The 24,411-nt window shown below is 45.6% G+C and overlaps 1 protein-coding gene and 1 pseudogene across 2 annotated transcripts in view; one reads left to right on the top strand and one right to left on the bottom strand.

Moving 5' to 3' along the window:
• Nucleotides 1-3,249: 3,249 nt before the first annotated feature.
• The window catches only part of BRA (BRCA1 associated protein), a 43,368-nt gene continuing 22,206 nt past the window's right edge, over nucleotides 3,250-24,411 (bottom strand). For both annotated transcript variants that reach the window (XM_011761009.3, XM_011761007.3), the window contains 6 exons: nucleotides 21,895-21,970; nucleotides 20,491-20,629; nucleotides 20,019-20,128; nucleotides 16,224-16,313; nucleotides 9,925-10,028; nucleotides 3,250-3,724 (listed from right to left, as the gene is read on the bottom strand). In XM_011761009.3, the coding sequence (XP_011759311.1) occupies nucleotides 3,361-3,724; nucleotides 9,925-10,028; nucleotides 16,224-16,313; nucleotides 20,019-20,128; nucleotides 20,491-20,629; nucleotides 21,895-21,970 (883 nt within the window). In that variant the 3' untranslated portion in view covers nucleotides 3,250-3,360. The remainder of the gene's footprint in view (nucleotides 3,725-9,924; nucleotides 10,029-16,223; nucleotides 16,314-20,018; nucleotides 20,129-20,490; nucleotides 20,630-21,894; nucleotides 21,971-24,411) is intronic.
• On the top strand, nucleotides 4,823-8,992 carry LOC139356648 (small ribosomal subunit protein uS13-like; annotated as a pseudogene).

Genomic DNA, 24,411 nt, shown 5'->3' with positions numbered 1-24,411 from the left:
GGGTTATTTTTTGAGACATGGTCTGTTGTCCAGGCTGGAGTACAGTGGTACAATCACAGCTCACTGCAGTCTTGAACTCCTGGGTTCACGCAATCTTCCCACCTCAGCCTCCCAAATAGCTGGGACTACAGGTGTGCACCACCATGCCCAGCTAATTGAAAACAATTTTTTTTTTTTGGTAGAGATTGGGTCTGGCCATGTTGCCCAGGCTGGTCTTGAACTCCTGACCTCAAGCATTCCTCCCACTTCAGCCTCCCAAAGTGGTGGGATTACAGATGTGAGCCACCACACCCAACCAAGGGGTTGATTTTTATGTTGCTTTTTAAATTAAGGCCATTGACATTTTTTTTTTTTTAAAGACGGAGTCTCCCTCTATCGCCCTGGCTCGAGTGCAGTGGCGCAATCTAGGCTCACTGCAAGCTCCGCCTCCCGGGTTCACGCCACTCTCCTGCCTCAGCCTCGGAGTAGCTGGGACTACAGGCACCCACTACCATGCCCGGCTAAATTTTTTGTATTTTTAGTGGAGATGAGGTTTCACCATGTTACCCAGGATGGTCTCGATCTCCTGACCTCATGATCTACCCACCCTGGCCTCCCAAAGTGCTGCGATTACAAGAGTGAGCCACCACGCGCGCCCCTGACACTTTTTGAGATGGAGTCTCGCTCTGTTGCCCAGGCTAGAGTGGCGCGATCTCGGTTCATTGCAAGCTCTGCCCCCCGGGTTCATGCCATTCTCCTGCCTCAGCCTCCTGAGTATCTGGGACTACAGGCGCCCGCCACTACGCCTGGCTAATTTTTTTTTGTATTTTTAGTGGAGACAGGGTTTCACCATGTTAGCCAGGATAGTCTCAATCTCCTGACTTCGTGATCTGCCCGTCTCGACCTCCCAAAGTGCTGGAATTACAGGCGTGAGCCACCGTGCCTGGCCCACTTTCTTTTTTGAGATGGAGGCTTGCTCTGTCGCCCAGGCTAGAGTACAATAGCACGATCTCAGCTCACTGCAACCTCTGCCTCCCAGGTTCAAGCGATTCTCCCACCTCAGCCTTCCCAGGAGCTGGGATTACAGGAACCCACCATCATGCCCGGCTAATTTTTGTATTTTTGTACAGGCAGGGTTTCACCATGTTGGCCAGGCTGGTCTTGAACTCCTGACCTCAGGTGATCTGCCCACTTCAGCCTCCCAAAGTGCTGGGATTACAGGCGTTGAGCCACTGTGCCTGGCTGACACTTTCTTAGATTATTAGAGACATGCTCCCAAGTAAATGTCAGTCAGAGACACAAATTTCACACAGGGCAGAATAATTTCAAAGTTTGGCTATTTTAATTCAATTTCACTGTTCAAGGTAGTATGGATATATTAAGTGGTTCATTTCCATCCTGAGGAAAACAGCTTCTGTCTGATGTGATATTGTGAAATTCAAACATGACTCCTTGTTTTTATAACACACACACACACACACACACACACACACACACACTTTCTTTACGTATCTTGGTAAGATTTTTTGTTCTTGAACTTTTTTTTTTAAACCTTCAAGTAGTTTGGAAACATCTGCCTATTTGCTCATTCCTCTGGGCACAGCCTTTCAGAGCATTTATCCCACCTGTGCTGAAAAATCTGTTTTCCCAGGTGGTGGTGGAGCCGCTGGATAGAGGGGATCACAGAGAAATGAGTGAGCGAGCTTTGTAAACTACTTCTAATTCTCTTCATTAGTATGCTATGATCCACCGCAGCTTCTGCAAGGTCAGACATGCAAGACAACTACTTGGCCAAAACAGCAGGATTCTAACTAGTGTAAAAATAGATTTTAAATAAAATAGAATCTCTATAGGAAAGAGAATTAGGTTATGCTTTACATTCCCACTCTTAAGATATCTGTATATATAAGTCCAAGAGAGACTCAAAGAGTTGGTCTGCCCTAAGTAAAAATTAATGTCTGAGTACATTCATTTTGCAACATTACAGGTAAAGTTTTTTGGGAAATGCTGCAGCATATCCCACAAAAATGGACGGTGATTAGCAATACAGTTGAGGTGCTAACAAGTAACATGTAAGACATTTAGGTCAAAGGGGATGAGGTCTAATTACAGGCTAAAAACCTATTCTGAAATGTGATCATTTGAAAACCTTTGGCTAATTAGAAAGCAAAAACCAAAACCCCTCATTTAACAATACATCTTGCTAACCTATCCCTCTACCTCTTCAAGAAACTAAATTCTAACACAGGTCTTAAGTTTGCTCAATTACTGCAGGTTATGAATTACTTGACATTTATGGTTCCAGAGAGAGTACACAGCCCCTCTGTTGGCCCACACAAGCGTTATATGACTATTGTAAAGGGGGTTCTGTTGAAATTCTAATTTTAGGATTTAGAAACAGCCTTTGGTTATATCTTGAAAGCATAATTGAAAATCTGCCCAAGCTCCCTCTAGCTGCAACCTGAACATGCAGCCCAATATTTTGTAAACATTTAGAAAACACTGAACCCAGCAAAATACACAATTAGCTAGTCAGAGGCCTCACTCTACATTTTCACATGGATGAGAAATCTCCCCACTCAGTCTTGCTAGATGCTGGAATATCCACTCTGAGATTTGAGTTTGGGAACAGCCATTAAGCCTACTCCTTAATTGCGGTTCATAATGACGTATGAAGTCACCAAAAATAAACAGTGGAGCTGCCACCATTTTTCCTACACTGAGTCTACCTAATGTGCCCCGGGTTGTTTGTTTTTCCTGGCTAGCCCCAGAGCAAGAAGAGATGACTGCTGGTAAAGAGCCAGGGCCCGGTTTACTACCAGGCCTCTTTTCAGATAACATTCAAGCAATTCCTCCACTCCCTAGAGGAAGGGGGAGATGATAATGATATGACACTATTGCTAGGGAATTTTCATAACTCCTTAGTAGCCAATGGAAACCTCTCTTTAAAGCAGCTGTCATGACCTCAGAGAGGTTTGGTGCTTTAGTGCTAGATAACCTTACCTTTGAGGTTACAAAAAATAACTTAACATCTTAAACCTACCCCAGAACTGAATGTCAAATACACCAACTCCATAAATACAACGGAAAAATGCACAGCAGAGTTGGGGTTTCTACCAAGCAGGAAGGCAAAATGGTCATTAAATGTCTGAGGTTAGGGAACTCTTAAGACCTTTTCAAACGCAGCCCCTTTCCATCAGCTCTCCAGTCAGCACCCTCTACATTCACTACATCACACAACAGCAAATGAAAGAGCCAAACAACTGTGGCTTGATCCTCACTTGTACTTATTAGGGCCCACCCTCACATTTAGCTGAAGGTCCCAGCACACCCTCACGGTGCCAGGGAGAAGAGTCTCGGGGATGTCTGTTGCTCTGAAGGTCACTTGCCCCTCTTGCTGCGGCCCTTCCTGGAGGACAACTTCCCACTGCCGCCAGAAGAGGCAGGGCTCGAAGCTGAGGCCATGGCGATGTTGATCTGTCCCTCCTGGATTTCCTGCCGGGTCTCGGCAGGCAGATGGTTGATCTTCTGCTGTGTCTCCAGGTAGAACATGACATCACGCAGCTGCTCCTGGATCTCGGTGATCTGCAGATCTTTTTGGTCACAGGTCTCTTTCAACACCCTCTCCTCCTCTTTTAACTTGTTCTGCAAGAGGACTTGGTTGGCTCGCAAACACTTGTTCATTTCCTGCTCCTCTTTGAGCTCGTTGGTGAGTTTGGCCACTTTCGTGTTTAGCTGAGTGCACCTTTAGAAAAACAAAGGAAGACAAAAGCACATTTTTCATTTGCTGACACAGTCCCCTTTCTGCTCTGGGATTGAACAGAGAAACCATGACTTCAGAATCCCTTTAGGACAGACCCCTTTCTCCCATGATGAGGGAGACTGGTTTGTTGCCATCGCAATCAGCTACGCAAAGCAAGAATTTTGCTTTACTTAACACAAGCGTATTTTTTTTTTTTTGAGATGGAGTTTCGCTCTTGTTGCCTAGGCTAGAATGCAATGGCACGATCTCAGCTCACTGCAACCTCCACCTCCTGGGTTCAAGTGATTCTCCTGCCTCAGCCTCCCAAGTACCTGGGATTACAGGCACCCGCCACCATGCCTGGCTAATTTTTGTATTTTTAGTAGAGACTAGGTTTCGCCATGTTGGCCAGACTGGTCTTGAACTCCTGACCTCAGATGATCCACCTGCCTTGGCCTTCCACGGTACTGGGATTAAAGGCATGATGTACTGCGCCAGTCCACAAGTGTTCTATATATTTATTTATTTATTTTTTGAGATGGAGTCTCACTCTGTTGCCCATGCTGGAGTGCAGTGGCGTGATCTTGGCTCGCTGCAACCTCTGCTGCCTGGGTTCAAGCAATTCTCCTGCCTCAGCCTCCCAAGTAGCAGGGATTACAGGTGCCTGCCACTGTGCCCAGCTAATTTTTGTATTTTTAGTAGAGACAGGGTTTCACCATGTTCCCAGGATGGTCTCAATCTCTTGACTTCATGATCCACTGCCCTCAGCCTCCCAAAGTGCTGGGATTACAGGTGTAAGCCAGCGCGTCCAGCCCACAAATGTACTTTTTTTTTTTTTTTTTTTTTTTGAGACGGAGTCTCGCTTTGTCGCCCAGGCTGGAGTGCAGTGGCCGGATCTCAGCTCACTGCAAGCTCCGCCTCCCGGGTTCACGCCATTCTCCTGCCTCAGCCTCCCGAGTAGCTGGGACTACAGGCGCCCACCACCTCGCCCGGCTAGTTTTTTGTATTTTTAGTAGAGACGGGGTTTCACCATATTAGCCAGGATGGTCTCGAACTCCTGACCTCGTGATCCGCCCGTCTCGGCCTCCCAAAGTGCTGGGATTACAGGCTTGAGCCACCGCGCCCGGCCCACAAATGTACTTTTAAGACACTTTTTAAAAAAGCATCAGAAATGTTTCAGTAGCAGAAACTATTCTGTGACTGATGGTAAAAATTCTACTGCTTCTTTGTTTTGCAGTCAGTGGTTAAATAGGTGCCTTGCAGATGATAACTGTGATAAGGAAGTTATGAGGAAAAGTGGCATTCTTGGAGAGTCAAGTACTCTGACTTCATTGCATTTGCTGAAGGGAAAAAAAAAGGGCACTTATTCTAACCAAAGGGCTTTAGACTTGGGAGTGCCCTCTTCTTGATGTCCAGTCTTACTCATAAGTAAAGAATTGCAGCTTTTCCACAAGAGGCCTACACACCGCTGCTTGTGCTGCCGCCGTGTCTCTAGTGATCCCTGAAAAGTTCCAGCATATTTTGCGAGTACTCAACACCAACATCGATGGGCGGCGGAAATAGTCTTTGCCGTCTGTTATTAAGGGTGTGGGCCGAAGATATGCTCATATGGTGTTGAGGAAAGCAGACACTGACCTCACCAAGAGGGCGGGAGAACTCACTGAGGATGAGGTGGAACGTGTGATCACCATTATGCAGAATCTATGCCAGTACAAGATCCCAGACTGGTTCTTGAACAGACAGAAGGATGTAAAGGATGGAAATATAGCCAGGTCCTAGCCAATGGTCTGGACAACAAGCTCCGTGAAGACCTGGAGCGACTGAAGAAGATTCGGGCCCATAGAGGGCTGCGCCACTTCTGGGGCCTTCGTGTCCAAGGCCAGCACACCAAGACCACTTGCCGCCGTGGCCGCACCGTGGATGTGTCCAAGAAGAAGTAAGTCTGTAGGCCTTGTCTGTTAATAAATAGTTTATATTGCCGGGCGCGGTGGCTCAAGCCTGTAATCCCAGCACTTTGGGAGGCCGAGGCGGGCGTATCACAAGGTCAGGAGATCGAGACCACAGTGAAACCCCGTCTCTACTAAAAATACAAAAAATTAGCCGGGCGCGGTGGCGGGCGCCTGTAGTCCTAGCTACTCAGGAGGCTGAGGCAGGAGAATGGCGTGAACCCAGGAGGCGGAGCTTGCAGTGAGCCGAGATCGCGCCACTGCACTCCAGCCTGGGCAACAGCGTGAGACTCCGTCTCAAAAAAAAAAAAAAAAAAAAAAAAAAAAAAAAATAGTTTATATACCAAAAAAAAAAAAAAAAAAGAATTGCAAATGAAACCATCATTTGAGGCCAGGTGCGTTGGCTCATGCTTGGAATCCCAGCACTCCAGGAGGCTGAGGCGAGAGGATCGCTTCAGCAAATGAAAGAGGAAATGAGTTCGAGACCAGCCTGGGCAACAAAGTAAGACCCTGTCTCTACACAAAATCAAAAAAATTAGCCAGGTGTGGTAGCGTGCACCGGTGGTCCCAGATTTACAGGAGGCTGAAGCTGGAGGATTGCTTGATCCCAGCAGGTCAAGGCTGAAGTGAGCTGTGTTCATGCTACTGCACTCCAGCCTGGGTGACAGAACGAGACCTTGTCTCAAACAACCCACACCATCTGAGACCCAGTAGAGTGGCTCATGTCTGTAATACCAGCACTATGGAAGGCAAAAGTGGGAGGGTCACTTAAGGCCAGGAGGGTCGCTTTGAAACCAGCCTGGTCAACATAGTGAGACACCATCTCTACAAAAGAAACATTAAATAAATTAGCTATTTAATTTAAAGTGTGGTGATGTGCACTTGTAGACCCAGCTAATTGGGAGGCTGAGGCAGAGGATTGCTTGAGCCCAGGAATTTGAGCCTGCAGTGGGCTGTGATTGCACCACTGCACTCCAGCCTGTTTGACAGAATAAGATCCTGTCTCAAAAAAAATAACAAAAAACAGGCCGGGCGCGGTGGCTCAAGCCTGTAATCCCAGCACTTTGGGAGGCCGAGACGGGCGGATCACGAGGTCAGGAGATCGAGACCATCCTGGGTAACACAGTGAAACCCCGTCTCTACTAAAAATACAAAAACTTAGCCGGGCGAGGTGGCGGGCGCCTGTAGTCCCAGCTACTCGGGAGGCTGAGGCAGGAGAATGGCGTGAACCCGGGAGGCGGAGCTTGCAGTGAGCTGAGATCCGGCCACCGCACTCCAGCCTGGGTGACAGAGCGAGACTCCGTCTCAAAAAAAAAAAAAAAAAACAAAAAAAAACAAAAAAAAACAAAAGCACACACACACAAAAAACACAAACAAAAAAACCCCACTATTTAAGATACTATTTTTATGTATCAGAACACCCAAGAGCTGAGACATGAGAAAAGAGGCACTTACATACTGGCACAGGAGCATGAACTGGTATAAACTCTTTTGAAGACAACTTGGCAATATCTATAAAAATTAAAAATTTGGGCCAGGCACGTTGGCTCATGCCTGTTATCCCAGCACTTTGGGAGGCCAAGGAGGGTGGATCATGAGGTCAGGAGTTCAACATCAGCCTGGCCAACATGGTGAAACTCTGTTTCTACTAAAAATACAAAAATTAGCCGGGTGTGGCAGTGTGTGCCTGTAATCCCAGCTACTCGGGAGGCTGAGGCAGAAGAACTGCTTGAACCTGGGAGGTGGAGGTTGCGGTGAGCCAAGATCATGCCGCTGCACTCCAGCCTGTGCGACAGAGCAAGATTCCGTCTCAAAGAAATAATAATAATAAAATAAATAAATAATTGCATTCCCTTTGACACAGATACTTCATTTCTAAGAATTTATCCCATAGAATATACATACTCAGGATTGGGCAAAAAGAGACATGGAGAAAGATGCTCTTTACAGTATTGCTTATAGTACTGTGAGATTTGACACAACCTGACACAATCAATAGGGAACTGGTCAAAATTACTATGGTAGGCCAGATGCAGTGGCTCATGCCTATAATCCCAGCATTTTCGGAGGCCAAGACAGGAGGATCACTTGAGGCCAAGAGTTCAAAACTAGCCTGGGCAATATGGCAAGACCCCATCTCTACAAAAAAATTTTAAATTGGGCAGGCATGGTGGCACACACCTGTAGTCCTAGCTACTCAGGAAGCTCAGACTAGGAGGATCACTTGAGCCCAGGAGCTGGAGGTTGCAGTGAGCTATGATTACACCACTGTACTCCGGCCTAGGCAACACAGCAAGACCTTATTTCAACAACAACAACAACAAAAATAATTATGGTACATCCATGCAATGAAACAGCATGCAGATGTTACACAAAGATCAGGACAGATTTAGATGTGCTAGTATGAAAAAAAGTCCAAAAACATATTTTATCAAAGATAACACCTACATTCTATTTTTGCAGAGAAAAGATTATGCATGTGAGATATTTATGTGGGCAGAGCTAAACATCTAGAATAAATATTCACTAGTACTGGATAATAATGGTTAACACTAGATAGCAGGATCTAGGGGGTGAAAAAGAACTTCCTGTTTTGCAGGGTGTGGTGGCCCACACCTGTAATGGTAAAACAGTCTCTACAAAAAATTAGCCAGAGGCCAGGTGCGGTGGCTCACGCCTGTAATCCCAGCACTTTGGCGGGTGGATCACCTGAGGTCGGGAGTTTGAGACCAGCCTGACCAACATGGAGAAACCCCGTTTCTACTAAAAATACAAAATTAGTCAGGCATGGTGGCACACGCCTGTAATTCCAGCTACTCTGGAGGCTGAGGCAGGAGAATCGCTTGAACCCTGGAGGCAGAGGTTGCGGGGAGCTGAGATCACGCCATTGCAGCCTGGGCAACAAGAGTGAAACTCCGTCTCAAAAAAAAAAAAAAAAATTAGCCAGGGCTGATGGTGCACAGCTGTAGTCCAGCTACTTGGGAGGCTGAGGTGGGAGCATCACCTGAGCCTAGGGAGGTGGAAGATGTAGTGAGCTGGCCGAGTGCAGTGGCTTATGCTTGTAATCCCAGCACTTTGGGAGGCCGAGGCGGGCGGATCATGAGGTCAAGAGATCCAGACCATCCTGGCCAACATGGTGAAACCCCATCTCTACTAAAAATACAAAAATTAGCTGGGTGTGGTGGCATGCTCCTGTAATCCTAGCTACTTGGGAGGCTGAGGCAGGAGAATCGCTTGAATCCAGGAGGCGGAGGTTGCAGTGAGCTGAGATCGCGCCATTGCACTCCAGCCCGGGTGACAGGGAGAAAGACCCTGTCTCCAAAAAAAAAAAAAAAAAAAAAAACCCTTCCAGTTTAAACTCTATTCTTTATTCTTTAACACAGTTGTTCAATTTGTTAGGGTGCTGAAAGTATAGGGTAATTTAAAATTTTTACTTCTATTAATTTTGTAGTGTTGTTTTTACAATAGCTTAAAAAAAATTTACTTTTGTTGAGACAGGGTCTCGCTGTTGCCCAGGTTGGAGTGCAGTGGTGAGATGTTGGCTCACTGCAGCCTCTGCCTCCCGGACTCATGTGATCCTCCTACCTCAGCCTCCTGAGTAGCAGGGACTACAGGTATGCACCACCATGCCCAGCTAATTTTTGTATTTTTAGTGGAGATGGGGTTTTATCATGTCGTCCAGGTTGGTCTTGAATTCCTGGGCTCAAGCAACCTGCCGGCCTCAGCCTCTCAAAGTGCTGGGATTACAGGCGTAAGCCATCATGCCTGGCTGGTAATTTCAATCAGTAGCAACTATCTTCCCAAATAATAGTAAATAAGGAATGTTATTGCTATGCTGTTTATGAGTTTTATGCTCCATATTCAACATCTTTTGCCTTTAACTCCTGCCCAAGGCCACAATATATAACATTTCCAGCTTAGACACAGTCTCCTTCCTAACTGCCAGTTCACAGCCACAATGGCTCAAAGAAGCCAAAGGCTCTGGATGGAAGAAAATTGCTTTTCACAGGCAAAAATGGAAGATATCTGCACACACTTCAGGCGCACAGACATCAGGAGAGAGCATTGCATTCCACATGGCATCCATCTGGTATGAAACCCCACATTTTTTAATAAATGAGAAGCCTGTTCCATACATAGGGGGACTCCTGAAAACCTGGTGATATGTATATTTGAAAATGAGGGTGTTTCCATAGGAATGAAAGAAACTGTCTGTTTATAGAGCCTGTTACAACAGAATAGACCAATTGTACCTACCTTCTTTCCACAGACTGCTTTTCCTTTAGGAGATCATTTAGTTTGTGCTCTAGATTATCACACTTCTCAATTGTTTCTTTAAACTTGGTCTTCATGTTGTTAATCTGAGGGAGCAAACAGAAATCAGATTCATTTCACAAAGGTAATGTGGTGTGCTCTCTGGGGCTAACATCATATTTTCCCCCCCAATTATATGTATGTAACTTTGACAAATCAAAATTAGAAAAGGTAATGGCAGTTTCCAGACAGGGAAAAAATATAAAGAAAAGGTGGGCCGGGCGCGGTGGCTCAAGCCTGTAATCCCAGCACTTTGGGAGGCCGAGACGGGCGGATCACGAGGTCAGGAGATCGAGACCATCCTGGCTAATACGGTGAAACCCCGTCTCTACTAAAAATACAGAAAACTAGCCGGGCGAGGTGGCGGGCGCCTGTAGTCCCAGCTACTCGGGAGGCTGAGGCAGGAGAATGGCGGGAACCCGGGAGGCGGAGCTTGCAGTGAGCTGAGGTCCGGCCACTGCACTCCAGCCCGGCGACAGAGCGAGACTCCGTCTCAAAAAAAAAAAAAAGAAAAGGTGAGGTAATCATTTGAAAGAATTTCTGTAATAGGATTAAAAATGCCGGGAGATCTTTTTTTTTTTTTTCTTTTTTTGAGACGGAGTCTTGCTCTGTCTCCCAGGCTGCAGTGCAGTGACATGATCTTGGCTCACTACAATCTCTGCCTCCTCGGTTCAAGCGATTCTCCTGCCTCAGCCTCCTGAGTAGCTGGGATTACAGGCACGTGCCACCACGCCTGGCTAATTTTTGTATTTTTAGTAGAGATGTGTTTTCACCATGTTAGCCAGGCTAGTCTTGAACTCCTGACCTCAGCTGATCCACCCGCCTCGGCTTCCCAAAGTGCTAGGACTACAGGTGCCTGCCACCATGCCCGGCTAATTTTTGTATTTTTAGTAGAGACAGGGTTTCACCATGTTGGCCAGGCTGGTCTCAAACTTCTGACCTCAGGTGATCCACCTGCCTCGGCATCCCAAAATGCTGGGATGACAGGCATGAGCCACTATGCCCGGCCTAATTTTTATTTTATTTTTTTTGAGATGGAGTCTCGCTCTGTTGCCCAGGCTGGAGTGCAGTGGTGCGATCTCGGCTCACTGCAAGCTCCGCCTCCCAGGTTCACGCCATTCTCCTGCCTCAGCCTCCTGAGTAGCTGGGACTATAGGCGCCCGCCACCATGCCCGGCTGATTTTTTGTATTTTTAGTAGAGACAGGGTTTCACCGTGTTAGCCAGGATGGTCTCGATCTCCTGACCTCGTGATCCGCCCGCCTCGGCTTCCCAAAGTGCTGGGATTCCAGGCGTGAGCCACCGCGCCTGGCAATTTTTGTATTTTTTAGTAGAGATGCCATGTTGGCCAGGTTGGTCTCAAACTCCTGACCTCAAGTGATCTGCTCACCTCGGCCTCCCAAAGTGCTGGGATTACAGGTATAAGCCACCGCGCCTGACCTAATTTTTGTATTTTTTGTAGAGACAAACATTGGTAATATAAGAAACTTGTGACAGTTGACTCTAGTCGTTTATTTTTTCCAATTCCCAATAATTTTTTCAAGTATCACGAAGCCACATGGAACATAAGCAGTCCATGGTCTTTTGAGTCTATTTATAAAATCAACATACATAGACTAATTCATATTACACAGCCTTAAAAACATAAGAGAATTTAAAAATTCTGATGTATAACATGTCAGATGGCAGCAATCCTATCCCAGAGTATTTTGGAGTCTGGCTAGGTAGATACTGGATCCACTCCTGTGTGAAGATCTGCGAACTTGGGAATTTCCTCAACTCCACTGGTATGAGGACACTGGCAAAAGATTAGGTGGGAAGGCAAAGTCGGGAGGCTGGGTGAACCACAAGGCAATATAACAGGAACTGAAAGTGGCTGAGAATTTAGGTCATACAGCCCAGGGATCAGCTGGACCTTTCTTTTTAATCATTTTCTATACAGCCTGCCTAGCAAGTCTCTAATAACACTAGCTTTAATAATAATAATAATAATAATGATAATAAGCCGGGCACGGTGGCTCACCCCTGTAATCCCAGCACTTTGGGAGGCCGAGACGGGTGCATCACGAGGTCAGGAGTTCGAGACCAGCCTGGCCAAGATGGTGAAACCCCGTCTCTACTAAAAATACAAACATTAGCCGGGCACGGTGGCAGGTGCCTGTAATCCCAGCTACTCAGGAGGCTGAGGCAGGGAGGGGCTTGAACTAGGGAGGTGGAGGTTGCAGTGAGCCAAGATCTCGCCACTGCACTCTAGCCTGGGTGACAGAGCAAGACTCCATCTCAAAAAAAATACAATACAATACAGTAAAACAAAAATAAATGTTCCATTCAAATTAACTTTACAGTCAACCTCCATTGGAAGAACACGGAAGAGAGTTTTTTTTTTTTGAGACGGAGTCTCCTTCTCTCACCCAGGCTGCAGTGCAGTGGCACTATCTTGGCTCACTGCAACCTCCATCTTCCGGGTTCAAGTGATTCTCCTGCCTCAGCCTCCTGGGCAGCTGGGACTACAGGTGCATGTCACCACGCCCAGCTAATTTTTTTATTTTTAGTAGAGAAGGGGTTTCACCATATTGGCCAGGCTGTTCTTGAACTCCTGACCTCATGATCCGCCCACCTCGGCCTCCCAAAGTGCTAGGATTACAGGCGTGAGCCACCACGCCCAGCTGGAAGAGAGATTTCTAAATGTTCTTCTATGTCATAAAAATCAAAATAGCTTTAAAATTGCTCAAATTCTAGTTAGGTATTACTTTTCTCTTCAATATTGTTTTAAAATAACAGAGCACTAGATCCTTTTGAAATTTTCTCCTAAACTGACTTGTCAGTTAAAGGAAGTTGAAAAGACAGAAATTACTATCATAAGGAACCAAATGGTGCATGTCTTGGACAGTAAAGATACTTAAGCTAAACACATTTAAATCAAGATGAAAATATAAAGGTAACCCTAAAAAGGTTTTTTTGTTGTGTGTGTGTTTTTTTTTTTTCTTGAGATGGAGTCTCGCTCTGTCGCCCAGGCTAGAGTGCAGTGGTGCAATCTCAGCTTACTGCAAACTCCGCCTCTCCTGGGTTCACACCATTCTCCTGCCTCAGCCTCCCAAGTAGCTGGGACTATGGGCACCCGCCACCACACCCGGCTAATTTCTTGTATTTTTGGTAGAGACGGGGTTTCACCACATTAGCCAGGATGGTCTTGATCTCCTGACCTTGTGATCTGCCTGCCTTGGCCTCCCAAAGTGCTAGGATTACAGGCGGGAGCCACTGCGCCTGGCCAAAAAGATTTTTAATATTGCTACAGACAAATGTTAACGATTTAAATTAGTGCTTTTTAAAACATTTCTGGTCCAGTGCCATGGCTCACGCCTATAATCCCAGCACTTTGGGAGGGCCGTGGCAGAAGGTTTGTTTGAGCCCAGGAGTTGGAGATCAACCTGGGCAACATAATAAGCGCTCCTCATCTCTTCTTTTTTTTTTTTTTCTTTGAGATGGAGTCTCGCTCTGTTGCCCAGGCTGGAATGCAGTAGCGCAATCTCAAAAAACAAATGAAAAATTCTGACCATTAGCCCACAGTAAGAAACATCCATGCCACACACAAACCTGAAACGAGTTTCACAAAACAATATTGTCGGCGGGGCGCAGTGGCTCATGCCTGTAATCCCAGCACTTTGGGAGGCCGAGACGGGCAGATCACGAGGTCAGGAGATCGAGACCATCCTGGCTAACACGGTGAAACCCCGTCCTACTAAAATTACAAAAAATTAGCCGGGTGTGGTGGTGGGTGCCTGGAGTCCCAGCCACTCGGGTGGCTGAGGCAGGAGAACAGCATGAACCTGGGAAGTAGAGTTTGCAGCAAGCCGAGATGTCACCACTGCACTCCAGCCTGGAAGACAGAGCAAAACTCCATCTCAGGAAAAAAAAAAAAAAAAAAAAAAAAGTTAATTGTAATACACCCTAATATTTACATCTACACTATTTTATCTAATAAAAATGCTAGTTGTGGTCCACCAAACTCATTTTACAATCCACAGCTGGCAAAATACTGATTAACATGAAGCTAGACATCCACAAGAAAAGATATACTTCTAGAGGAGTTCACCTTACGACTACCTCTACCTACCATGTGTTCTTCATATATGGCCATGAAAACTAAGAACCTTTGAGTGTCTGTGAGCTTCGTCACCTAGAATAGGCTCTGCTCACATGCTACTATAACAGCCCTACCTAAGGCACTGGGGGAAAGAAACAGTGTTTATAACTGAAGCCTACAATGAATTTCAACCTTGATCCACACCCCTCCTTCATACCAACAGGAGGCCCACAAACAAGAATCTCTGTCAGTGAGACCCAGGGTCTGGGTTACTGGTACTCCCTGAACATGTTCTACTGCTGGGGGTGCTAACGGACAAGAGACTGGCCAAAAGAAGGACAGTGGTGGAACAAAAGGTTTGCATCATCAATTAACTTATGGATAAATGACATTTGTTACCAGAAAACAAAAGCATCCTTTTAAGCACCTCAAGCGTTTTATTTAGAGCTGCTCTGGCTTCCATTTCACCTGACCTAAAAGCAAACATGAGTTTCAGTGTTTCGTTTCCCTGCCCCTTGACTTGCTTTTCATTGGCATGTTTTAGGGAATGAAGTTAACCCTAAAGAATCCTACAGGGCAGAGAGAATCCTGAGCTTAGCTCTCAAGCATCTGGATGAAGCACTTGAGATAGTCACGCTGGTATATCCCATGGAAAAACCCATGAGTGCAGCTGCAGCAGAGTTGCCAATGCACTTCCTGTGAGCCATGACTTTACAGTATGTGGCAGTGACCTGTGCTCTGCCTCCATCAAGAGCATTGGGAGGCGGTCCTCCCTGCACATACTCTAATCAAGCCCTATTCAGAACTAGTAAAGTCAAGTGACCTTGAGTGCCTTCGGAAGGGCACTTGCGTTGATTAGAAGGCTCTTGTAAGAATTTCATCCATAACTTTTAACTGCGAATCATTTTAAAACTGATTTTTTTTTTTTTTGAGACGGAGTCTCAGTTTGTTGCCCAGGCTGGAGTGCAGTGGTGTAATCTTGGCTCACTGCAACCTCTGCCTCTTGGGCTCAAGCAATTCTCTTGCCTCAGCCTCCCGAGTAGCTGGGATTACAGGCACCTGCCAGCACGCCTGACCAATTTCTGTATTTTTAGTAGAGATTGGGTTTCGCCATGTTGGCCAGGCTGGCCTCGAACTCCTGACCTCAAGTGATCTGCCTGCCTCAGACTCCCAAAGTGCTGGGATTACAGGTGTGAGCCACTATACCAGGCCTAAAGCTGATGTTAAGCATTAATTTTTACAAACCCTGATTTTGCCCACTTATGGCATATCCAGAAACTGGGGCCCATGGCCCTGCCTGCTAAGATCCAGGATATTCCTAGCCACCTCAGAGGTGGGCCCCAAGCCCAGCTCTGTACTGCCTATCTGAAGGCCCAAGTACAGGTGGGGACTCACAAAGTTACTAAAGTAATCGAGAAATTTTACAAGATTTTATTTCATACTAAGGTAATCACTGAATTACAGACAGTGTCCCTAGGTCCAAAGAAAGGTTCCTAGAGCCATAATTATACACAATTATACACAGGTGCTTACTAGTTTTCAGACTACCTTCTTTGGAAGTCACAGGGTTCCTTGCACATACTGGAGACAGAGCTCTGGGCCTTCCATCTAAGTTTCCACCAAAATCATACCACTGTTTAATTTTGCTAAAGTAGTGAATGGCATCTTTTTTAAAGGACTATTTCATTAAAATTTGAAAACTGCTGCCCTAGACCTTCAGGGTAAATAATGAAGTGCCAATATCTCTGCCCAATTTTATTTCCTTCCATTTAAAAGGGCTCTGCGCCATTTCACTGCCTTAGAAGTTCATGTTTAGCTCCCAAAGGCAACGGTTCCCAAGTGCCTGACTCAAATGACAAACCCTTAAGTAGATACTTCTGTCTTTTTAGTGGAACTTCACAAGGCACTAGAAAACCAGATTGAGGTTTAAAAAAAAAAAAAAAAAAAAAGCAAACAAAACCCCCTAAGACACTAAAATAGCAAAACAGTCAAGCCTTTAAATCCAAAGTTTCTTTTTAGTGGCAAAAGTTTTCCACCTGTTACCAGCCTGAGACGGGAAGATGGTAAGATTCCTCTTTCCCTGTACTCTGCCTTCCACACCCCCCATCAGAGTGCCCTGCCATGTGGCATTTCAGCAGTCACCAAACCAAACAGACTTACTTCCTCTGCTGTGTCCTTCTCTATCCGAACTATCTTGTTTTCCCAGTAGATTCGCTGAGATTCCAGCTGACTTGTTAGTAAATATGAATACTAGAAACATAGAGAATAAAGACCAAAATGTAAGTCACTGTTGTCAATCTCTGAAATCCAATTTAAAAATCTGATCTTTAATGATCCACAGAAAACTAAAACTAACCAACAGAATGTATATTTACACTGTGGTTCCACTCTTCTCAATATATACTGGACGAGGGGACAGAAATGACATTATGCTTCTGTCCTCCTGCGGTTTACAATCTAGTCAGAATAAATGTACTTATAAAAAAAATGTATTCTGGTCAAGCTGACTTTAACAAGAACCACAGTGGTTTTAGATCTATGTATAACTCAAACTTACCTGTCTCCCTGCCCCCATGAAGCAGTCCTGTCCCATCCTGTCCCACCCAGCACTTGAGTCAGGCGCCCCCTTTCAGCTCCCTTAGCACTGTGCCTATCAGTAACAGCACTCAGGACAGCAACACTTCATCACCAATTTACCTGCCTGTCTCCCTGACTGGACTGTGAACTCTTTGAAAGTGAGGGTTATATCTCTACTGCTGTATCTCCAGTGCCTGGCACATGGTGGACGTCAAGAACTGTTTGCTGCGTGACTGCATGAATCAATGAACAGTGCTGTGTAACCACAGGGAAGGGACAGATGGCATATGACAGTAAGATCTGAGAGAAGGCGAGATTTGAGAGGGCACTGACAGATAGGAGGAGAACAGATAAAGACAGAGATCCGAGTCCAGAGAACTACTTGGCCAAGACAGAACTGTGGACATTAGAATCTCTTCAGAAATGAACGAGTAACACTAATAAGGCTGGTGCGCCAGGTTAGAAGACATGGCGCCAGTGGAAGGCTTTGGGGTATTATAATATCGACAAATATGGGCAACGGGGAACCCAAGGCCAAGGAGTGGTAAGGTCACATCTCCATTTTGGAAAAACCATTCTAGAAGACTAGAAGAGATATAAACATGTCTGCAGGCTACAGAGAGGGCAAGGAGAAGAATGTCTATGCTACTGAACCCTAAGCTCCACAAGAGCAGGGAGTTTGTTCAATGCTGTGTTTGCAGCACTTGCACCAGTGGGTGAGAGCAAATATTTTTCTTTTTCTTTTTTTTTTTTTTTTGTTTAAACGTGGGTCTCACTCTGTTTCCCAGGTTGGAATGCAGTGGTGCAATCATGGCTCACTGCAACCTCAACCTCTTGGGCTCAAGGGATTCTCTTGCCTCAGCCTCCTGAGTAGCTGGGACTACAGGTGCATGCCACCACACCTGGCTAATTTGTTTTTAAATTTTATTTTTAGTAGAGACAAGGTCTTGTTATGTTACTGAGGCTGGTTTTGAACTCCTGAACTCAAGCGATCAAGCCTTGGCCTCCTGAAGTGGTGGGATTACAGGCATAAGCCACCACGCCTGGCTAATAAATATTTCTTTCTTTTGGAGACGGCGTTTCGCTCGTCACCCTGGGCTGGAGTGCAATGGTACCATCTCGGCTCACCGCAACCTGCCTCCCAGGTTCAAGAGATTCTCCTGCCTCAGCCTCTCAAGTATCTGGGATTATAGGCGCCCACCACCACACCCAACTAATTTTTGTATTTTTAGTAGAAGTGGGGTTTCATGTTGGCCAGGCTGGTCTCAAACTCCTGACCTCAGGTGATCCACCCACCTCGGCCTCCCAAAGTGCTGGGATTACAGGCGTGAGTCACCGTGCCCGGCCAGTATTTCCTGTATGAACAGAATGCATGTACATACTTAATGTGGAGGATGTACTTATTCTAAATACTTAAAAGTGTTTGATCTTTTTTTATTAATACAATAATTTATTAAAGATAACAATATAAACCTCATTTTAGGCCATTTTACAGACTATCAGACTTTTAAAAGTCTTGAAATAAGCAAGTTTTCAAACGTCCATTTCCTCCTAAGGTTAAGGTATGTTTCTAAAACAACCTTTTTCAAAATGTATATAAAACATGACTCGTGGCCGGGCGCGGTGGCTCAAGCCTGTAATCGCAGCACTTTGGGAGGCCAACACGGGCGGATCACGAGGTCACAAGATCAAGACGATCCTGGCTAACACGGTGAAACCCCGTCTCTACTAAAAAAAAAAAAATACAAAAAACTAGCCGGGCGAGGTGGCGGGCGCCTGTAGTCCCAGCTACTCGGGAGGCTGAGGCAGGAGAATGGCGTAAACCCGGGAAGCGGAGCTTACAGTGAGCTGAGATCGCGCCACTGTACTCCAGCCTGGGCAACACAGCGAGACTCCGTCTAAAAAAAAAAACAAAAAAAAAAACAAATAAAAACATGACTCGTTGCCAGGTACAGTGGCTCACGCCTGTAATCCCAGCACTTTCGGAGGCCGAGGCAGGCAGACCACGAGGTCAGAGGTCAGGAGATTGAGACCATCCTGGTTAACATGGTGAAACCCTGTCTATACTAAAAATACAAAAAATTAGCTGGGCATGGTGGCACGCGCCTGTAGTCCCAGCTACTCAGGAGGTTGAGGCAGGAGAATTGCTTGAACCCGGGAGGCAGAGGTTGCAGTGAGCCAAGACTGTACCACTGTACTCTAGCCTGTAGCTACGGGAAGACAATCTCAACACTGAACTTGAGACAACTACAGATATCACAATGAAAGATGAAAGTAATAAGTCACTAACAGTGAAACTTAGACTTTTTTTTTTCTTTTTTTTTGGAGACGGAGTCTCGCTCTGTCGCCCAGGCTGGAGTGCAGTGGCCGGATCTCAGCTCACTGCAAGCTCCGCCTCTCGGGTTCACGCCATTCTCTTGCCTCAGCCTCCCAAGTAGCTGAGACTACAGGCGCCCGCCACCATGCCTGGCTAATTTTTTGTATTTTTTAGTAGATACAAGGTTTCACTGTGCTAGCCAGGATGGTCTCGATCTCCTGACCTCGTGATCCGCCCTTCTCGGCCTCCCAAAGTGCTGGGATTATAGGCTTGAGTCACCGCGCCCAGCCTCTTTTTTGTTTTTTTGAGACAGGGTCTTGCTCTGTCGCCCAGGCTAGAATGCAGTGGCACAATCTCAGCCCACTGCAACCCCTGCTTCTCGGGTTCAAGAAATTCTGGTGCCTCAGCCTCCCAAGTAGCTGAGATTATAGCCATGAGCCACCACGCCCGGCTAATTTTAGTAGGGACAGGGTTTCACCATGTTGGCCAGGCTGGTCTCGAACTCCTAACCTCAGGTGATTCACCTGCCTCAGCCTTCCAAAGTGCCGGGATTACAGGCGTGAGCCACTGCGCCCAGCTGAAATTTAGACTTTCAAAGAAGAAAAACAGAATAAAAATATTTTAATAACACTTCACAGCAATGACCGAACATTTTTTTTTTTTTTGAGACAGACTTTCGCTCTTGTTGCCCAAGCTGGAGTGCAATGGCGTGATCTCGGCTCACTGCAACCTCTGCTTCCCAGGTTCAAGCGATTCTCCTGCCTCAGCATCCCAAGTGGCTGGGATTACAGGTGTGTGCCACCATGCCCAGCTAATTTTTTGCAGTTTTAGTAGAAATGGGGTTTCACCACGCTAGCCAGGCTGCTCTTGAACTCCGGACCTCAGGTGATCCGCCTGCCTCAGCCTCCCAAAGTGTTGGGATTACAGGCATAAGCCACCGCGCCCAGCCATGACCAAACTTTTTTAAAAAAACGTACATCCAGGTAAATGACAAATATTTCAAATTAGAATAGTAAACAGCAGTAGAAACAGATAGAGTGATAACTCATTCAGTCTCTTACCTCTAATTGTAAGGCATCTATTTTCTCTTCCTGGCAAGTATCCCCCTCACATTCATACTGTACTATTTTTCCGTCTGTTTTACTGGCAACCAGTCGATGAACATAGTTATCTAAAGAAAGAATCAATAAAAGTGTGTTTCTTTATAATGAAAAGGGTCTCACTTTTAACTCTGACAAAATTTTTGTTTTTTTCAGATCAAATTTAAATGCTTTATAATATTTCTTTAAAAGTGTCAAATCATTTGAATTTTAGAGGGGAGGGAGAAAGGAAGAATGGAAGTATTAACTCCCTTTATAATGTGTATGATTCAAGCCATTCCTAGAAAAATAGTGCCCTCAGGGAAACTGAGAATTTGGGTTTGCAACAGCTGTCAGAAGATGACATTTCAAGCTGGGAGGGAAAGTGAAGAGGTTGCAAAGGCAAAGTTTCCACACAGAATGAGTCCAAATTAGAAAAGAGAGTGGTGTTCACCTCCAGCATAGTCCCAGACTCGATGGTTGGTAAGCTGCATGGCATACGTGTGCTGTGTTTCCTCAAAGTGCTTATAAGCATGTCGACTGACATACCGTCCACATCCTATGTGGCCGCATATTAAACAAATCCAAAGATTCTGCCGGAAGAGGTAAGATCTTAATTAGTTAAATAAAAATAAGTGATCTGGCCGGGCACGGTAGCTCAGACCTGTAATCCTAGCACTTTGGGAGGCCAAGGCAGGTGGATCACCTGAGGTCAGGAGTTTGAGACCAGCCTGGCCACCATGGTGAAACCCCCATCTCTACTAAAAATACAAATATTAGCTGGGTGTCGTGGCTGGTGCTTGTAATCCCAGCTACTCAGGAGGCTGAGGCAAGAGAATCGCTTGAACCCAGGAGGTGGAGCTTGCAGTGACCCGAAATCATGCCATTGCACTCCAGCCTGGGCGGTAAGAACAAGACTCCGTCTTAAAATAAACAAACAAACAAACAATCAATCCAGCTCACTCAGAGTGGGAGGGGGCCTGAGGCACAAGAAGACAGAATTGCTGGTCTGGCACAGTGGCTCACACCTGTAATCCCAGCATTTTGGGAGGCTGAGGCAGGAGTATCGCTTGAGCCTAGGAGTTTAAGACCAGCTTGAGAAACATAGCAAGACCCCAACTCCACCAAAACAAAACAAAACAAAACAAAACAAAACAAAAACACTAGGCCATGGTGGCACGCACCTGTGGTCCCAGCTGCTTGGGAAGCTGAGATGGGAGGAAGGCTTGAGCCCAGGTATTTGAGGTTACAGTGAACTGTGATTATGCCACTGCACTCCAGCCTGGGTAACAGAATGACACCCTGTCTCAAAAAAAAAAAAAAAAAAAAAAAAAAAAAAGAGAGAGAAAGAAAAATCTATTCCTACAGGAGCCTGATTAAATGTATGTTTAAAACCCAACAATCAAGGATGCTTTTTTATGGGTCATTTTTTTGCTGATTTCTAAGAAGCACTTATATGAACAGCAAGAAAAAAATTCACAATTCATCAGTAAAAGCCTAACCCTTTCAAAAGTGCAAAGAAAAAAGGAATAAATTTAGCTCAGGAGTAACATAATTTGTGTATTCATGTCTTGCCCGACCCTAGACAAAAAGAAAAAAAATCAGTCTCAAAACTTTAAAAGAATTTAGGCTGGGTGCAGTGGCTCACACTTGCAATCCCAGCACTGTGGGTGGCTGAGGTGGGAGGACTGCTTAAGACCAGGAGTTCGAGACCAGCCTGGGCAACAGAGTAAGCCCTGTCTCTTAAAATATAAAAAAAAAAAAAATTAAAATAAAGAACTTAAGTCATACCAGGCAGAAGAAAACTCATGACAATTAAAGCTGCGTTCTTTGTTCTTTTCCATCACCCATTACTTACTTCCTGAACACCACACTCAAAACACTTATTTTCTTCTACTGGCTCGGGCGTTTGACAGTACCGGCAAACAGGACACCTATCCAGGACACCAAAAGATAATGGTGCAGGTTAAATATAAATGACAGCTGTTACAGAACCCAAAAGTCCAACACTGGATTTTATATCCTCCTCCTCTTATATGCTATTTTTATCATAACTAAGGATATCACTTAAAATATACAAAATAAAAATATACAAAATCTTGATAAAACAGAGAAGAACAGAGAAATTGGGATCTGCCTCATGTCCTTTTCTGCTCTTCTGTCTAAAGGTTAGATGATCAAAGAGCTAAGTATTTGCAGGTTACAATTAGGACTTCATTTCATGTCTGATTATTTATAATGGTTTTTTTTTTTTGAGACAGAGTCTTGCTCTGTTGCCTGGCCTGGAGTGCAGTGGCGTGATCTCAGGTCACTGCAACCTCTGCCTCCCAGGTTCAAGTGATTCTCCTGCCTCAGCCTCCCGAGTAGCTAGGACTACAGGCATGCGCCACCACACCCAGCTAATTTTTCTATTTTTAGTAGAGATGGGGTTTCACCATGTTGCCCAGGATGGTCTCAATCTCTTGACTTCATGATCCACTGGCCTCAGCCTCCCAAAGTACTGGGATTACAGGTGTGAGCCACCGCTCCTGGCTTGTATTTTTTTTTTTTGAGACGGAGTTTTGCTTTTGTTACCCAGGCTGGAGTGCAATGGTGTGGTATCGGCTCACTGCAACCTCTACCTCCTAGGTTCAAGCAATTCTCCTGTCTCAGCCTCCCGAGGAGCATGTGCCACCACACCAGCTAATTTTGTATTTTTAGTAGAGACGGGGTTTCTCCATGTTGGTCAGGCTGGTCTCGAACTCCCAACCTCAGGTGATCTGCCTGCTCAACTTCCCGAAGTGTTGGGATTACAGGTGTGAGCCACCGTGCCTGGCCTATAATGTATTTTTACTCCAAACAACCTGCCTTATCCCCATTTCCCAAAGATTTAAATCATTCAAAAAGTACCCTGTCTTCTCCAGGTTGCTCCTAAGAATTGGATTTAAAATCTGTAGTAAAAAACAAAGTTTTTTTTTTTTTTAAAGACACAGTCTTGCTCTGTCACCCAGGCTAGAGGGCAGTGGCACGATCTCAGCTCACTGCAGCCTCTGCCACCCAGGTTCAAACGATTCTACTGCCTCAGCCTCCCAAGTAGCTGGGACTGTAGGCGTGCACCCCCATGCCCAGCTAATTTTTGTATTTTTAGTGGGCATGAGGTTTCACCGTATTGGCCATGCTGGTCTTGAACTCCTGACTTGAAGTGATCCGCCCACTCGGCTTCCCAAAGTACTGGGATAATAGGCATGAGCCACCGCACCTGGCTAAACACAAGGTATTAATATACTTATTGAAATGCACATGATATCTCACTGCACCATGAACATCATGTGGAAGATATCAGTGCTCTATCAGGCATTCATGTCTCAATTTACAAAAAGCCAATAAAAACAAAGTTGAAAAAGTCCATTAACTGTTTTCTATTATACTCCACATAATTAATGTTAGGCTGGGCACGGTGGCTCAAGCCTGTAATCCCAGCACTTTGGGAGGCCAAGACGGGTGGATCACGAGGTCAAGAGATCGAGACCATCCTGGCTAACACTGTGAAACCCCGTCTCTACTAAAAAAATACAAAAAACTAGCCGGGCGAGGTGGCAGGCGCCTGTAGTCCCAGCTACTCGGGAGGCTGAGGCAGGAGAATGGCATAAACCCGGGAGGCGGAGCTTGCAGTGAGCTGAGATCCGGCCACTGCACTCCAGCCTGGGCAACAGAGCGAGACTCTGTCTCAAAGAAAAAAAAAATAATAATAATGCTAAATACTAGTCATGAGTATTTTTGTCAGATGGGCAACTAGGACAGAAAGTGGGTTATAGCTGAGGCTGATTGAACTGGCACCAGGAAGAAACAATTTTCAAGATATAACTAGTGGCTGGGCTCGGTGGCTCACGCCTGTAACCTCAGCACTTTGGGAGGCTGAGGCGGGTGGATCACCTAAGGTTGGGAGTTTGAGACCAGCCTGACCAATATGGAGAAACCCCGTGGTGGCGCATGCCTGTAATCCTAGCTACTTGGGAGGCTGAGGCAGGAGAATCGCTTGAACTCGGGAGGTAGAGGTTGTGGTGAGCCGAGATTGTGCCACTGCACCCCAGCCTGGGCAACAAGAGTGAAACTCCGTCTTAAAAAAAAAAAAAAGATATAACTAGTAACAGTTTGTTACCCAACTGAGTAAATAAAACCAAGAAAAGGGAATAAACAGGAAGAACACTAAGTGTGCGTCACAGATGACGCAGCTCTATCTGCGTAAAAAAAGGAAAGGATCTAGTCCACTTCTTCCTTCAGCATCAGAAGAGAAGGCAGAAGACAAACTCACAGAAAGAAATGGTAGCCAGAAAGCAGAATGCAGTTTTATTAGAGATGGAAATTGGTTTTGTCTCATTCCTTCGGTCTGTGTGGT

Source organism: Macaca nemestrina, chromosome 10, assembly GCF_043159975.1.
Source record: "Macaca nemestrina isolate mMacNem1 chromosome 10, mMacNem.hap1, whole genome shotgun sequence".
Lineage (NCBI taxonomy): Eukaryota > Metazoa > Chordata > Mammalia > Primates > Cercopithecidae > Macaca > Macaca nemestrina.
The sequence above is the reverse complement of the archived record's forward strand: the minus strand, read 5'-3'. Positions and strand labels throughout refer to the sequence as shown.